This window comes from Fundulus heteroclitus, chromosome 17 (genome assembly GCF_011125445.2).
Source record: "Fundulus heteroclitus isolate FHET01 chromosome 17, MU-UCD_Fhet_4.1, whole genome shotgun sequence".
Taxonomy (NCBI): domain Eukaryota; kingdom Metazoa; phylum Chordata; class Actinopteri; order Cyprinodontiformes; family Fundulidae; genus Fundulus; species Fundulus heteroclitus.
Genome location: NC_046377.1, coordinates 2718657 through 2734563, shown reverse-complemented (window position 1 = coordinate 2734563; position 15907 = coordinate 2718657). Strand labels below are relative to the sequence as shown.

The window sequence follows — 15907 nt, the reverse complement described above, 5'->3', positions numbered from 1 at the left end:
GAAAAATACACAGTATATGATATGTATAAAGTGACAGCTAAAGCTAATAATAGGGCTTTTCTGTATAGAGGTTAATCTGTAAGCACCTCAATCCTAGCACCTGTAGGTGTTTGACAGAGTGTAAAAATACTCAATAGTGGTTGTTAGGAGCTAAAGACCAGCCCCCCAGAGCGCTGAGGCAGACACTGGGGAAACCAGAACCCCAGACGCCCAAATTGTCCCAGTAGAGGGACAACAGTTCACAAAAGCTGCATTATGTAGAATTCTGCTATAACCTGCAGGGGACAGCAGCTACAACCCCGGGTTTCAGGGTCCAAACCAGAAGAGTGCAGAGAAAGTGCGCGATCATCATGCAGCACTCAGATGATCTCCCTGTCAGCTTCCTAAACTGCTTTTTGCATTTATTTGGGGGGTGGGGTGGGGGGGGGGGGGGGGTTTTTGTCATTGCGGGGAAACCTCTCAATCCTCATGGTCTCTAAATGTCGATCTGAACACACAGTCTCATAGGAATTTCAACACAGAGTACAGCTGTCGTTCGGTGTTTAAATCTGCAATCAAGTGTACTCCTTAAAGTAGCAATAAGCACAATTGAATCATTTCAGATAGAAATAACTAAAAATAGTGATGTGAAGAGCTAAAGGTAATTTTTTTAGATAGACTATGGTCTGATGTCACACTGCATCTCTGTTTGTTGTTCTCCAAAAATAAATATCACTTATTGCTCCTTTAACAAGTTCTTTTATTGTGAAAAACATCTGTGCTTTACCTCTGATTTACACATTTAATAAACTCCTTTCTGAGATTGTTTCCCCAGTGATTTTTGCCTTTTCTCCATGGTTGCCATTACACCATGAAAACAAAAAAAAAGATCAGCTGACCCATTTTTAACACACATTAACATTGAGGAAGTGCTTTCCATCAACCGTTTATGGCTGAATCTGGACATATAGAGGGCAGAAGGTGAGGCGGAACCTGGTACGCAAGCGTTCAGGTACAGCTGTGATAAAAGAAAATTGGAAGCTGGTATGTGTGCCCATGGTTTTACAAATGGGATTTTTTTTTTTTTGCCATACACCTTTTTCTTGGCTTAAGTGTCTCAGGGTTTTGTTCAAAGTTTTAAAAATGAGCCCCCAGGTGATGAACAGGTAGGCCAGGAATGATGGTATAAAGGCACGGACTGCCACCCAGAACAAAACAAGCTATTTGGATGGAGAAATACATTTCCTGCCTCGCGTTGTTCATCCGGCCTGTTTTCTGTTGTTTTTGGACTGGCTGGCTGTCTTCCACCTTCTTCTCTGCTCCACTCAGCTAATTAGTGGAGCAGCTTTACCTGCGTCGAGCCTGTCTGCTTGCGTGTGCTTCACCTGGGACTCTGCCTATTTACACTTGCCTCTCACAGCTAGTCAGTTTTACGGTTTGTTCTGATGAACCCGAACACAACCACACACAGAGCTTCGCTTCAAGAGTTTTATTAAGGGTTGATGGATTATGGATGATGAGAGCCAGAGAGTCTTTACCAGGGGTGGAGTAGGTGGATGTAGATGGCAGGAGCTGGCGGACTGAAACAGGAGAAATGTCATTTTAATATGCTCGACCTGTGAGAAGGATTAGTTTGGTGAATCTTGATCAAGTAAAGTCTTGGTTAAAGGATGGACAAGATGGACTGAACTTTTCTTTCTGCCAATACCTAATGATTAGATTATAAAGCTTTAGCTTCTGAGTAAATGACATTTGCAAATTAAGTGACATTTTGATGTTGTTTCTAATATATTTCTTTTACCGAATCTCAAGCTATATTTTGCCCCTGCCGAAACTTTGTGATCAAAGTTCAACCAAAGATAAAATAGCAATTGCAAGCAAAACCATCGGTGCCTTCATTCAGGCTGCTAAAATATACCTATTTTGTTAACAAGAGCCAGAAGTAAATGAGAGGAGAGCTGCCATTAAAGGGCAGGGTGGTGTGAAATGCTGGCTGCGAGGCTACCTAGCCTGGGTCCTGCACTAGAGGAAACAGGTAAAGACAGTCAGATACAGGCAGGGAACGACTGAGCACACTTGTTAGCCAAAATGAGCCTAGAGCAGTACTACTGAACTGGTCTGGTAGAGAAGTTTGTGGACCCTACTGGTTTGTTGCTGGTTTAATTCTAGACCTTCCTGGGACATGATAAAAGGTAAAAAGGGTACCTTAAAAGGTAAAAAGGGTAAACCGATCTGCTTCACCTTGTTCAAGGCTTTCTGGGGGAAAGATCTTCCACACTATGGAAGATAATGTTTGGGGTTCCTGCTCTGAGACCCACAAGAACTTATTACTGCAGACGCACTATAAATCCAGCTGCACACAGAAGGGTATACCCTGCTTTGACATCCACTTGGAGCTGCATCATTTCAGACACGTATTGTCTTTGCAGTTCCAGATGCACCTCTATGGTTATCGACAGGGTATGCTCAGATGTCGCTGTGACTATTTAAAGAGAAAAGCAAACAATGGCTTATCATATTAGTCTGTTATTGGCAATGTTCTATAATATTTCTTGTAGAACCAGCATATTTTGGGTTTTCAAGCTTATTAGTGGTTTTTCTTTTAAGCAGCCATGGTCTGCTTTTGATCAAACAGATTTTCATCGCGACATTTGTGTGTGGTTGTGTGTGTTTGTGTGTGTTTTACCTCTGATGGACCCTGACCATTGAAGAAAATAACACAGATGACAGGCCTTCAACACATATTGCAATGCAGTCCTCGCTCAGAAACAGGTTTCTGCTTGTTTCCTGGCTTTAATTAGTCCTCCGCTCATGCTGCTGCTTTCGTGGTGACACATTGAATAATATCCACTGTGTCTTTTTTGTTAAGTTGTTGAATCTGTCTCGCCTCACATCTGGCTGTCAAACTGATGATTTAGAATGCTTTGCTCTTGTGTTATGATGCATGAAAGAAAATAATTTTCCATGTTGGATTGGTTTTAGCCGCTGAGCTGATGACAAACAACGAAGACATCAAAGAAGAGCTACAGTCGGTGAGATGTGACGTCTCAATAAGTTAACGAGCACATTTCGGCTCCTGCCAAAATTAGCTTTAAAATCTTTACGCTGTAAAATTAAACCGTACGTTTCCAGACACCCAGAATAAAATATTACTGTCAGTATGTCAAAGTGTTGTAAAGACTGCCCACAGCCAGGTGCAATTCTGATGAAAAAAGCAGTGTGTCTGTACTTTATATGTGTCCCTGGTCCGAATAAACCAGTTCAGTGAAAAAATAATATCTGTGCCCCATACTTTATTTTTTTCTGTTGTTGCATTTATTTGTGTACTTACATGTTTCAGATTTATTGTCAGAAAAAAGATAGACTGAGTAAATACAATTTTATTCTTAAGTAACCTGGAGATCAGATCCTCCAAGTGCAGGGCCATGGTTTTCAACCGGAAAAAAGGTGGACTTCTGGGGCTGCGGAGGCTTCTTCCGTGAAGGGAAAACAAAGTGGAAGATCAACAAACGGATCAGCCCGACTGCTGCAGTAATGTGTACGGTGCACCGATTCATTGTGTTTAAGAGAGACACTGAGCCTGGTTCTGCTTCTGCTGAAGGCTTCTTCCTGTTAAAGTGCAGTTTTCCTCTCCACTGTCGCTTCACGCATGCTCAGTATGAGGGATTGCTGTAAAGCCATCGACAATGCAGACGGCTGTCCACTGTGGATCTACGCTCTTTCATGAGGAGTGAATGCTGCTTGTCAAGACTTGATGCAATCTACTGGGTTTCATTAAATAGGAGCATTTTTGACCAATCTGTCGATATGATTTGATTGAAGTTAACTTTGTAAAGTGTAAAGCGATTGTTCGGTTTAAAAGTTCTCAGAAATCTTTGCTCGCATGAAAAAAAATCTTCAGGTCGTATTTCTTTCTACTGAGGCCTTCCTCTTCTTAGAAAGTTGTACGCGGTTTGCTTCTTGCAACTCTCAGCCGTGTTCAAAGTATACGTTGTGAGCAGTGGAGCTACAATAAACAGCTAACACTGAAGCTAACCGCTAAGCTAACTGGATACATAAACACTAGAAGTGCGCATGCGCAACCAGCAAGCAGAAAATAGCAAGGAACAAACACGCACATTGGCGTTACGTGAGCACATCAGAATGATTGGCATGTGGGACAACCAATAGATGAGGTGAGGGCTTGTTGTATGTCATGCAATAGCATCTCAATTACGTTTAACTTGTACATTGACTAGGTTTCTTTGAAATCTTCCTTTTAATACAAAATGAAACATAGTCATCCAAAAAGCTCTACTTTTGTTCCATCAGTTGACAGATTATGCTCTCAGAAGTCTTGGGAATCTTTATTATGTATTTTTTTTTATGCAGACGTGATACCTTTGTGTTCTTTTTGCTCGGCAGTGGTGGTAATGGCCTTGGGATTTTTCAGAGGAGGCCATTTTTTTTTACCAAGTCTCTCTCCCTTTTCTTTTAGTGAAATAAAACCAAAAAAGGTGTTCACTGATTATTTAAAACGGGAGGCAATCACTTATTCACACATGGTCAGATTGTTCTGATAGTTTATTTCTTAATAAATGAACACATCATTGGAAAAAAAAAAATTAAAATTTTTATTCAGGTTATCTTTGTCTGATATTAAATTTGTTTGATGATCTAAGACACTTATGTGTGGGTAAACACTGAAGACGGAAAACACAAAATACCTTTTTTTAATAGAAAAACATTGATACAAATACTCTCCATGACCCTGTATGTCTGATTTTTGGAACTGAACATAAGACCCAAGCCTTGGGGTTTCAGATGCTAGGCCATCATTTAATAGAGTTGTTTATTATAACCAATCAAATCTAATTTGTTGTGAAGTGTTCTTAATTCAGTTGTGACATAAATGATCTATATTTAGGCATTAGGCAGGAGATCTTGACAAGCTTGTCTTATATAATTTCTGCTTCTACAATGAAACCACAGTTTAATATTCTTCAGTAAATACAATGTCTCAAATGGAGATTTTAGGCCAGATGTTTCTTAAAACCTTCCTTTGACGCTTGGTTTCCCTTCCACACAATCAAATGCTTGCCTCCTGTTATTCTGTAGGAGTGCTGCAGATGGTAACCCGCATATAGGCTCACACTAATGGTGATTTGAGTCTCGTTCTGCTATTAACAATGTTTTCAAAAACAACGAAAGATGCCCATGAAACTCTGGTCCTCTCCTGTGGTATTTCTCTGCACCAAAGCTGCTTTTCTAGGACAGATATTAGACAAAGTACAAGAGACTTTCAGTTTTGGAACCTGCTGAACAATTCCATTAGAGCAAAGTGTCGTTAAAACCTACACACATCTCACTGCAAGGTAACATTATACAATGAGGTCCATCCATCATTGCCCACTGCCCTTGGATAAGGTTCAGAGTTTCCATCTGATCTTTTGCTGTTGAGGCACTGCAGCTGAATGTGGAGAAGGTTTTAAAGCTGACACTTACCCAAAAATGTAATCATGCGCGCCTATAACATGTTTTGACATATGTTTTGACAACAGGGGAAATGTAAAGTTTATGAAATATGTATATATATAGATATATATATATATATATATATATATATATATATATATATAGATATATATATAGATATATATATATATAGATAGATAGATAGATAGATAGATAGATAGATAGATAGATAGATAGATAGATAGATAGATAGATAGATAGATCTTATGTTTACAATGTTAAAAATAACATCTTAATATCCTAAAATGTGAAACTGTATTGATTTAAAGGGGACATATTATGCTAATTTCACTTTTTTAGTCTTTAAAAATACAAGGCATTGGCTGAGAAGTTTGAAAAAAACTGAATAAGGCCTTTAAGTGAAGAGAAGCTATCAAAAGTTTAATGGAAATGTTTGTGAAGTGAAAATGTCTTTGAATGTTTTGTCTGAGTTGTGAGATGAAATATATAGTGTTCACAATTCTGGAAAGAGAAAAGCATGGAACTTGGTTTAAACTTTAAAGCAAAAATGATGTTTAATACAGGTGTTGTCAAAAATGCTAAACTTTGGGTGGTACAAAAACAAACATAATGTTGAAAGTAAAGGTATCGATGAAACCAAAGAAGATTGCCATGGTAACATAAATCCTGATGATAGTATTTCCAATGTGGATAAATATACAAAGACTGCGACCAGTTCAAGAACAAGTGCTTCCTCTGCAAGAATAAAAGCTGCTGCAGAAAAAGCAGCTCTTTTAGCTCATATGGCAGCTTTGAAGGAGCGTCACGCATTGGAGGAGCAAGAGCTATTGCTATTAAAGGAAAAAAATAGCAACTTCGAATGGAAATGGAGCTCACTGCAGCAACAGCCAAACTAGACATTCTTCAGGCTACGGAGGATCAACGTTCAACTGCAAAATCCAGCGGCATGAACTCTTATTTGGAAAAGTAAAGGAAGTCATTAACGTCTATCTCACCCAATCCTAAAGAAAAGGAGGACTAACCACAATGCAGACAAGACAACCAAGACGCGTATTGTTTGTCAGTGGAACCAATAAATACAGCTCAAAGAAAGGGAACAAACACTGCAGGAACAAATGACCAAGCCTTTTCCAGCAGCTCGTCCACCATCATGGAGAAACAGACTAAGATTATGGAAGCAGTCGGACATCAGCAGCGTTATTTGACTCTTCCACCACCAGACATTCCCGCTTTTGATGGAGACCCATTGGAATATCATCATTTTCTAAAAGCATTTGAGCAAGGTGTGGGAGAAAAGGCCAAGAAGGCAGACTGTATATATTATATAGAGCAATTTACAAGAGGACAGCCTAAGGAATTGGTCCGTAGCTGCCAGCATATGGCTCCTGAAAGTGGATACAGCATGGCCAAACAACTTAACTACGGCAGCTAGACATGATTCTACATGCTATGAAGCTGGACGTGACAATGGAAAAGATATATAATAAAATAAAATACACAGGGGACAGAACACAAAAATAAATAAGAAACTAAACAGGATAAAATTATAAATTACTATGGCAAAACCTTTGGAACAATAAGGAAGTACTTGGGAGAGATCAGAAGACAAACACAATATTACAAAGTGATTGTGGTCTGGCTGCATTCTGCCACACCTCTTCAGTCAGCACTTCATACCTCCCTTATCACAAACTTGTGATAAACTTGTCATGTTTTTGGATTATCCTGCCTTGCTACTGTCGGACATTAAACTTCCTTTTTCCGGATCTCGACCTGGGTCGTAGCACAACGACAAGACTTCCTTTGCCCCTGGATTTGTCTGCCCTGTTCTAATGCATGTGTCCTCTGCAGTGAGTGAGCCAGCCACCTCTGTCTGGTCTCCGGCTCGCTACTGCAGAGGATTTCAGATTGTTGTCCTGGTCTCATTATGAATAAAGCTTTTTAACGCAACTCAAATTTCAGGATCTCTGCCTGCATGTCCAAGAGCGTAACGCACAGACCAAAACCCAAGACCCAAGTCTTATGGCACACTTTGGATATCAACATGCGCAGAGACAGGACTGGTCATGTGGTCTTTGCCTGTAATATCTTCAAATTCATCATTGTATTTATTTCTAACAATCTGTATACAGATTTTGGGTCTTTGTGAAGCACTTTGTAATTTGCGTCATGTTGTGCGCGTGTTGAATACATTTCAACTGATGTTCTGCCACGCGGCGCATGAACCAGGGAGTTACTTTTGTAAAAAAAGTCCCTTCCACAGCAACGGAGACGGGGACATGTTCAAATCGTCGCTACGTGCCGGAACCCGTTCTTGATTTGTGCCATCGCCAGAGCAAACATTCACCGTTGTTGCGTAAAAGAACTTTACAAATGTAACCAAAGTTTTCCGTCTTCATCAGAAGACGTTGTCGTGTAAACAGGGCCTTGTGACGCTGCAAAACCTCGCCCAGCACCGTTTGGAATAACCCAACCTTTAGGGGGTCTACATTAAATAAGATGGTGTATTCCTAAATACACGTGCAAGAAGCAGATATATTGTAAATAACATATTAATAAATGTTACTTTTTAAAAGTATTTACTTATCCCTTTTTGAGATGATTTTGTCTTATATTAGGACACTTTCCCTAAAGCCAACTTCCCTTTAACTTTGTGATTTAGATCATTATGTCTCGCATCTATAAGCCAACTTCGGCCACAGTCCGTTCAGCTTTTGGAGAACAAAAGATCGTTTCTTCCGAAATAGCAGATCTGAACCAACAGAACATCCTTAGAAAGCCCGCATGCGGACGAGCTCATTCTGGCGTAGCGGGAGGGGCACCCCCTCCTCTCTGCCCACCCCCCTCCCCGTCCCGCAGCTCGGCTGTGGTACGCTCCGAGCTGGACGCGTTTGGCTCTTTTTTGACCGGCGAACAGTCCTCATCAGTACCGCGCAGCAGTCCCCAGGAGCTTCCCGTCGGTCGTCCCCTCTCCGACATAAAAAAGCCAGCCTGCAGCCTGCAGCCTCTCCGTCCTGATGAAGCAGACTCTGGGCGAGCTGATGAGGATGAGCAGGATATGCCGGATGGTTATCGCCACTTGTTTGGGATCCTTTATTCTGGTCATCTTTTATTTCCAAAGTATGTTCCAACCAGGTAGGGTCTGCTGCCTTTCTTCTTTCTGCCACTCTCCGGTGTCCACGGCTGTCTCCCTCTGTGCGTGTGTGTGTGTGTGCGTGCGCGCGTGCGCGCGTGCGCGCGTGTGGCTTTGTTGGCTCGCTGACGCGTCGATGCTCTGGCAGTACAGTAAAGCCGCCGGTGAGTACCGATCCCCGCTGGAAGGACGCAGCTCGTGGAACAGTGTGCGTGGCGCATCCACGGTGCTCGGAGCGCTGTCTTGTTGCGCTTTTTTGTCTTGCCCTTTGTTACCGGGAAGTGTGCGGTGTGATGTGGCCGGACTTGCTCTCTCTCTCTGTCTGTCTCTCGTCAGACAAGTGGCATGGGCATGTGGACATGTGGGGAGAGGACAAAAAAAAGAAGGTGGTGTTGGAGTGGGGCTTTGTCCTCGGAGGAAAAACGTGGCTTGGTGAAGGGAAGCACTGCGGTGATCAGATCGGGAGCTTTGGCACAATGTGGGCACCCGATCTGATCAGAAGAGCGCACACCGAGCTCCTGATCATCGTAGAACGCACGTCTGCGCGTACAGGGAGCGTAGGATCATGTGTGCTTTCTGAAAGGTTAAAAAAAAAACACATGGCCACAACAAAAGGAAGCCTCCCTACATCAGATTTAGGGGGTGGTTGTTTTGACTGGTTCGTTTTGTTTGAATTGATTTCAAATTGAGAGATCGGGCTTTGCATCTAGAGATGGAACGTCCGTGTGGCCGAATCCACGCCCCTTCACGGTGGTGGCACAGCGGGGGTCTCTGCGCAGCTGAATGGAGGAAGGCTTTGCGCTCCGACGATCAAAGCCCAGAGCGCGCAAGGCTGCTTCCCCGCGGCTCTATACGGCGCACGTCTTGACAGCTGAAAACAAGTTTGAAACTCTATTCGTGGCAAAAAAAATCACAATAAGGACGGATGATCAAAAAGCCGCGCAACTCTGTCCATTCTGAAAAAAGTTGAACGAAAGTCATAGTTTGCCGTAAGGGGATACAGCAACCATGTGGAAGAAGGATGAGTGAGTGTGAGGCAGGAAACTAACGCTTTACATTACCCCGAACACATCATCTCCACACTGGAACACAGTGGTGCCCTGTCACCCCAGGGCTAGGACCCTTAGCGCCCCTGGGTGGCAGTATCATGCTCTGGGGATGTTTTATTTTTTTTCTTCAGGGGAAACTAAGCTGAGTTGATGAGAAGAATACCTGTTAGAGGCTGCAAAAGACTTGAGGCTGGTGTGGGGGGGCCCAGGTGGGCAAATACCCCAAACACATAGCCAGAGCTAATGCAATGGTTTGGATAAAGGTGTGTTCATTTGTTAGAATGGCCCTGTCAAAGTCCAGTCAAATGGGATTTTTTTTTTAGCTCTCCACAGTGGCGCCTAATAGCTTTTGCTAAAATTATAGACTTTTGAGCGGTTTTTAAGAATATAGAATGAGATATCTTTACAGAAAGTCCATAGCAGAATGACTCCGGGGAGACGCTCACACCAAATCCGAACCAGGCGAATTGTTGGCGTTGATCGGCTGCTGTTGGTCACTTTACATTTCGCCTCTCTCTCTCTCTTCTCTCTCTCACAAATGCTGACAACGTAGCGAAATTTCCCCCCTAGCTCGCTTCATGGTGTCATCAAAAAGGAGAAATCCACTTCCCAGCTCCTTGCCGTGGCGGACAAGGGTTTTACCGAGTGAGTCACGGTGCCGTACGTAACGTGGAAAGACAAACCACGGCGTCAGCACCCCGGGGTCCACTAGATCACGAGTCACCAACCTTTGTGAAACTGAGAGCTGCTTCATTGGCGTTGTGTCATACGAAGGGCTACCAGTGCTGACCTTTGAACTGGAAGAGTCAGAGTTCACCTTAACTCTATGTAAAAATGAATGCATTTTTTCATGCTCTGTTATATGTATTGTCATTTTTAAAGCGGTATAAATGCAAGTGTGAATAAACAGGAAGAGTAACGAGCAGGCTTGAGGGCACCACATGTGGTTCTCGGGGGCTACTTGGTGCCCACGGGCACCACGTTGGTGACAGGATCCTTCAGAGACGTACCTGGTTAGGCGAGTACCACCACCTGGGGGTACTCAGGAGACGGATCCCTCCGGGAGATAAACCACTGCCGTCTTCGGCCAATAAATCCATCATTGTTCTGAAATATAGCTTATTTTTACTGTCTAAATATCCATTCATCCATTTTCCAACACGCTTATCCCTGCCGGTGCCTATCTCCAGCTGTCAATGGGCGAGAGGCGGGGTACACCCTGGACAGGTCGCCAGTCCATCGCAGCTGTCTAAATATGTAACATGTATTTAAAAAAAACATGTTTGCACTTCAACATATGGACAAGGAACATCCTGGACACGACGTGAATTGGCAGAAAAGTTCAGATTGTTGAACTCGAGTGAAATTGTGCTCTAGATGGGTCATCCAACGCGCTGTTCGCAGTTTGTTGCCCATTTCGCGCCATTCGCATCGCGGACCGTTAATTCTCTCCAGAGCGTGGGACAACATGTAAATCACTCACTTTATTTGCCATGTTCACATTCGGCGTGTACCACCTTAAGGGTTAACTTTTTGCCATTTTTTTGTCATGAAACACAAACTGCTTGTTTTCTACTACTCTATTCATAAAAATGCAACAATTCATTTCCTCTTTTTTAGAGCAATGGTAATATCCCTCCTTGTTCTAAAACATAAAATGTGGAAAAATTCTACTTATCTATTTTGTATCAATTTACCATAAAGAAAATACATTTTTACATTTAAAAAAACTTTGAATTTATAATTTGTTTTCCCCTAAAGATTATGTACTTTCTTTGCTGTAGGAGCATTTTTATTCCGGAGGCTCTTCAGATTGTAAAGGTTGCTGAACCCTGATCCAGACCTAAACCCAGTCAGGAATCTGTTGCAGGACGTGAAAATCCCTTTAAAGCTCTCGATCCTGTCCGACTGAGATTGAGTTAAGAGGCGAAGAATGACGGCACAAAATGTCAGTCTGTAGAGGAGGAGTACTGTGAAGAACCCCAAAAGAAAGCTGGCTCAGACTTTTAAATGTATTGTTGGGGGAAAAAGTCTTTTTTTTTACTTACTGCAGTGTTCAGTCTGGAAAAGTATGGAATTTGATTTCAGAACGTTCCAGGTCTGCAATAGAACGGAAAAAGAAACCAAGAGCATGGGACGATATTTATTTAATTTATTTTCTTACACATTTTAAAACCTAATCCCTTCTCTAGATGTCGTGTCCTTACTTCTTTCTTTACTCTGTGCCTGAAGTCCTTACGTGGTTTCCTTCCTATATCTTACAAGGTGCTTGTATCTCTAAGAGGGCGACGGCAGCGCAGGACCTAGGGAGTTCATCCTGGGTTGCTGGTCTGAACCCCTGCTCTGACGGTCTCAGTTGTTGTGTCCTTGGGCAGGACACTACACCCACTTTGCCTGCTGTTGGTGGTCCGAGGGCTCGGTGGTGCCAATTGTATGGCAGCCCCACTTCTATCAGACTGCCCCAGGGCAGCTGTGGCTATAATGTAGCTCACCACCATCAGCGTGTGAATGACTGATTGTCGTTCACCCATTATATATATATATATATATATATATATATATATATATATATATATATATATATATATATATATAATATATATATGTATATATATATATATATATATATATATATATATATCTATATATATATATATATATATATATATATATATATATATATATATATATATATATATAAAGCAATTTGGGGTCCTCAGACTTAATAACGCGCCATCTAAGTGCAGGCCATTTACCTTCCTTGGTTCTGTCCTTCCATCCCAGGGGCCCATCTTCCTTCCTACCTTGTTTTTCACTCCCTTCATTCTTTTATACCTTCCTTCTCCTTTCTTTTATCCTAACTCCTTTCATTCCTCATGTCCTTTCTGTCCTGTTGTACAATATAATACATTTCTGCCATTCCTCTATTTCTTCTTTTGTAGTACCTTCTTTCTGTCCTTCTGTTTTTCCTTCCTTTCCCTCTGCGTGTCCCACCGTCCTTCTTGTGTTATATTCACCATGTCCGTCCTTCTTTGGGTCATTCCCCCCTTGTGTTCTTACTTCACGTCCCTTGACATTCCTTCCTTGGGTAATTTCTCCTTCCTTCTGTGGGTTCTTCCTTCCTTTCCTTCCTTGTGTGTGCCATTCCTTCCTGTTTCTGGGTTTCATCATTCAAAGTCGGTCCAGAGCAGACATTCTTGAAATAAATCAGTAGTGAACTTTGGTATTTTAGATTTTAAAACTGAACACAGAGGACTCAGAATTCTGGAACGTTCAGTCAGGAAAAGTCCAGAATTTTCATTAAAATGTGTAGAAACCATGTTATTGTTTTTTTGATTGCCCCAGTTTATTGTATTGGGGGTTGCATTGAGTACATTTATTAACTTGGTTTGCTCTCAAGTCAACATTTCACTCTCCAGTGGACTGAAACGTTTCCCTCCTAGAAGTAGCTCCACGGTTCTACATGTGGCACTTGGAGCTACTGTATGTATATATATATATATATATATATATATATATATATATATATATATATATATATATATATATATTCTACACTTTCTTATGCTTTTTTTTTTTAACAAAGGTTACAGCTGTTACCAAAGGTACAGAACCACCCACCTCCTTGCAGTCTGCATTGCTCTGACACATGTGTCTCCTCTGTAGTACGTCAGCAGAGCTCAGCAGCACGTTTGTTTCCAAACAGCGAGCCTGGTTCACCACAGTCCTCAACCTCCTCCAGCACTAAACGTACAGAGGTATTCAGTCAGGTGACGTTTTGGATGCTCTGTAAGATCCAGACAGATCCTGTGTGTGCAGATCTACCTTTTTTTTTTTTTGACTCAATGGTTCTGCTGTCGCTGCCACCAGCCGCAGACACTTATTACTTCTAATCCCCTGAAGGAAAATCACCACGATGCTCTACTGTGGGAGACTTGTAGTCACTCAGGATGACTCTTACTGACTGGTAAAGCAAATGTTCTGTGGTCGAGAAGTTCTATTTCATATTGTACCGACATTTAAAGCACTTTTACCATACTTAAATATAAAAAGGGCACGGCATGAGAGCATAAATTGTTGTACTCAAGGCCTTTCCTGGCAGTGACCAACATTTGGTTTTCTTTGTTGGATTCAGTTTTTTTTATGTGGACTAGCACAAATGAAGTAGATAAATGTGCTGAGGGTTCTTCACTCAAGGTTGTAGATTTAAATCTAACAGATCTAAGTTTGTAAAAGTTAAAATATTCCTCAGTTTTGACCAGAAAGGCCCCAAACCAGAGATTGGCCAGTTTTCTGTAGGTCGGCTCTGATCAACAGGTCAGACACTCAAAAATGAGAATGTCTTTAAACAACCAGCTGCGTGTATTTAATGCGATTTTTAAGTTTGATAAAAATCAGACTAAGATTAGGGAAATTAATGTTGATGCACAAATAGTAACTCCCTTCATTTCTGTTGGAGTCAAACAGAAAATTAACCTTTTTCTCTATCATTTCCTTGGAATAAAAAAAAAATGAAGCAATCTGTAACCCAGATTGTCCTGATGTTGGCAAGGAAAAGCTTCCTCGGCATATTTCCGGTTTTTACTATGTAGATGAAATGAATCAAATGTAAAGAAAATGCACTGAATTAGCTGCATTGTGAACAAGTCACCGGCCCACAACAAGCCTCTGGGGCTGTTTGAGGGTCCCCCCTTTGCTTTAAACGCTCCATCATCATGATGACCGCAGGGTTAAATGGCTACTGAACTGTAGCCCTGATGTCTCTGGTTATGAAACCCTTTGAGCGGCTGGTGTTGAAGCATCTAAAGGAAATAACGGGCCCCTTATGGACTCCCTGCAGGTTGACTTACTGGGCAAAAAGCTCGGCTGTTTGCTGGTTCACCGTACCAGCCCCCAATCTGTCAGTGGATCACCAGCTTCCTGAATGACTGGCAGCAACAGGTGAGGGAGGGGGAGGGGGCATCTTCTCCGGATTAAGAACCATCAGAACCAGCTGGCTAGAGCTCCTGTCAAGTAATGGCCCAGTTATTGTCCAAGTGAGAGGTTAGGAATGATTCTGTTTTATCATTTAACAAAAATAAAAGCTGAGCGTTTTATTCTTTAAAAAGTTTTCGGATTTATAAAAACCCAGCGCACAGACACGATCAACTGAAAAGAATTTCATAAACGTGTCCTGCAACAGAGAGCCTCTACGGCAGGACCTTTCCTTTATTAATCATCAGCGAATCATCTTTCAGGGAGAGAACTGATTGCAAAATTTAACCAATTCTCTGTTAAGTTGCTCTTGAGGAGCCCGGGGTCGGGTTTTCAGTGGTGTGCTAATCCGTACAGACGTTGCATCAGAATACACACACACACACACACACACACACACACACACACACACACACGCTCTTTTATACACGGGTCACAATGCTGATGTCTTACTCAGCAGTGGCGATGATAGGGTGCTCCACTCTGGGTGCTCTGATTGAAAAGGAGCCGTCCTCAGCAGGATGTTTGTGCAGGAGTCTGGTTGTGGATTTAAACAGTGCAGCCTATATTTATGCTTTATTATACTGGTGGCACTGGGACTATTGAGAAGTGTGTGTTTAGTGATGTTTACTTCCCCTAAAACACTTGTTCTTGCCTCTGTCATTGCCTTTTTGACTTTTTTTTTTTTTTTTTTTTCCTGAAATGACTTAATCACCCAGCAATCTCCTCTGTCCTGACTCCACGCCGTCCTTCACTCTCGCTTTTTTCGCCTTTGTCTGGGGGACAAACACACCGCAGCGCCACTGCTGTCCGTCTGATGACGTGTCTCGCGGTGTCTCTATGGTTTAGGTATGTTTCGCCGGCCTGGGAATCCTCTTCAGGGCCCTAGTGTAAACTCTCACCTCTCTCCCAGGACCTCTGGGGTTACGACCTCTTGTAGAAAAGACATGAAGGTTGGGTAGGTGGGGGAAAGAAAAGCAATAATTAGCTATTTTGAAAGCAATTGAAGTTTTTTTGTTATCTACAGTGCTTTGCAAAGGTATTTACCCCATTACTCCAGTCTTGGCTGGCCTGTTTTTCTGATACTCTGTAACGGCAACAGCAACCGGACAGCACATCACAAGGTCACTTAATAGCTCATGTTATTATTTTCTCATTAATAAAACACGGTGACATTTCTGGAGACAGCTTTTGGGGACAGCTCGTCTAAAACACAGACTGTTCCCGAAAATTGTATATATATATATATATATATATATATATATATATATATATATATATATATATATATATATAT

General features: G+C 41.9%; 1 protein-coding gene and 1 long non-coding RNA gene across 3 annotated transcripts in view; one reads left to right on the top strand and one right to left on the bottom strand.

Moving 5' to 3' along the window:
- The first annotated feature begins 8292 nt into the window (after positions 1–8292).
- The window catches only part of chst11 (carbohydrate (chondroitin 4) sulfotransferase 11), a 95399-nt gene continuing 87784 nt past the window's right edge, over positions 8293–15907 (top strand). The window contains exon 1 of one of the 2 annotated variants that reach the window (XM_036149088.1): positions 8293–8574. In XM_036149088.1, coding sequence (XP_036004981.1) covers positions 8472–8574 — 103 coding nt within the window. In that variant the 5' untranslated portion in view covers positions 8293–8471. Of the gene's footprint in view, positions 8590–15907 lie in introns of both variants that reach the window. The other variant, XM_036149087.1, reaches the window with a different exon arrangement.
- On the bottom strand, positions 14831–15802 carry LOC110368830. Its single transcript, XR_002428438.2, has 2 exons — positions 15658–15802; positions 14831–15543 (listed from the first exon to the last, which is right to left on the bottom strand). It is a non-coding gene; the product is annotated as an uncharacterized LOC110368830 (long non-coding RNA).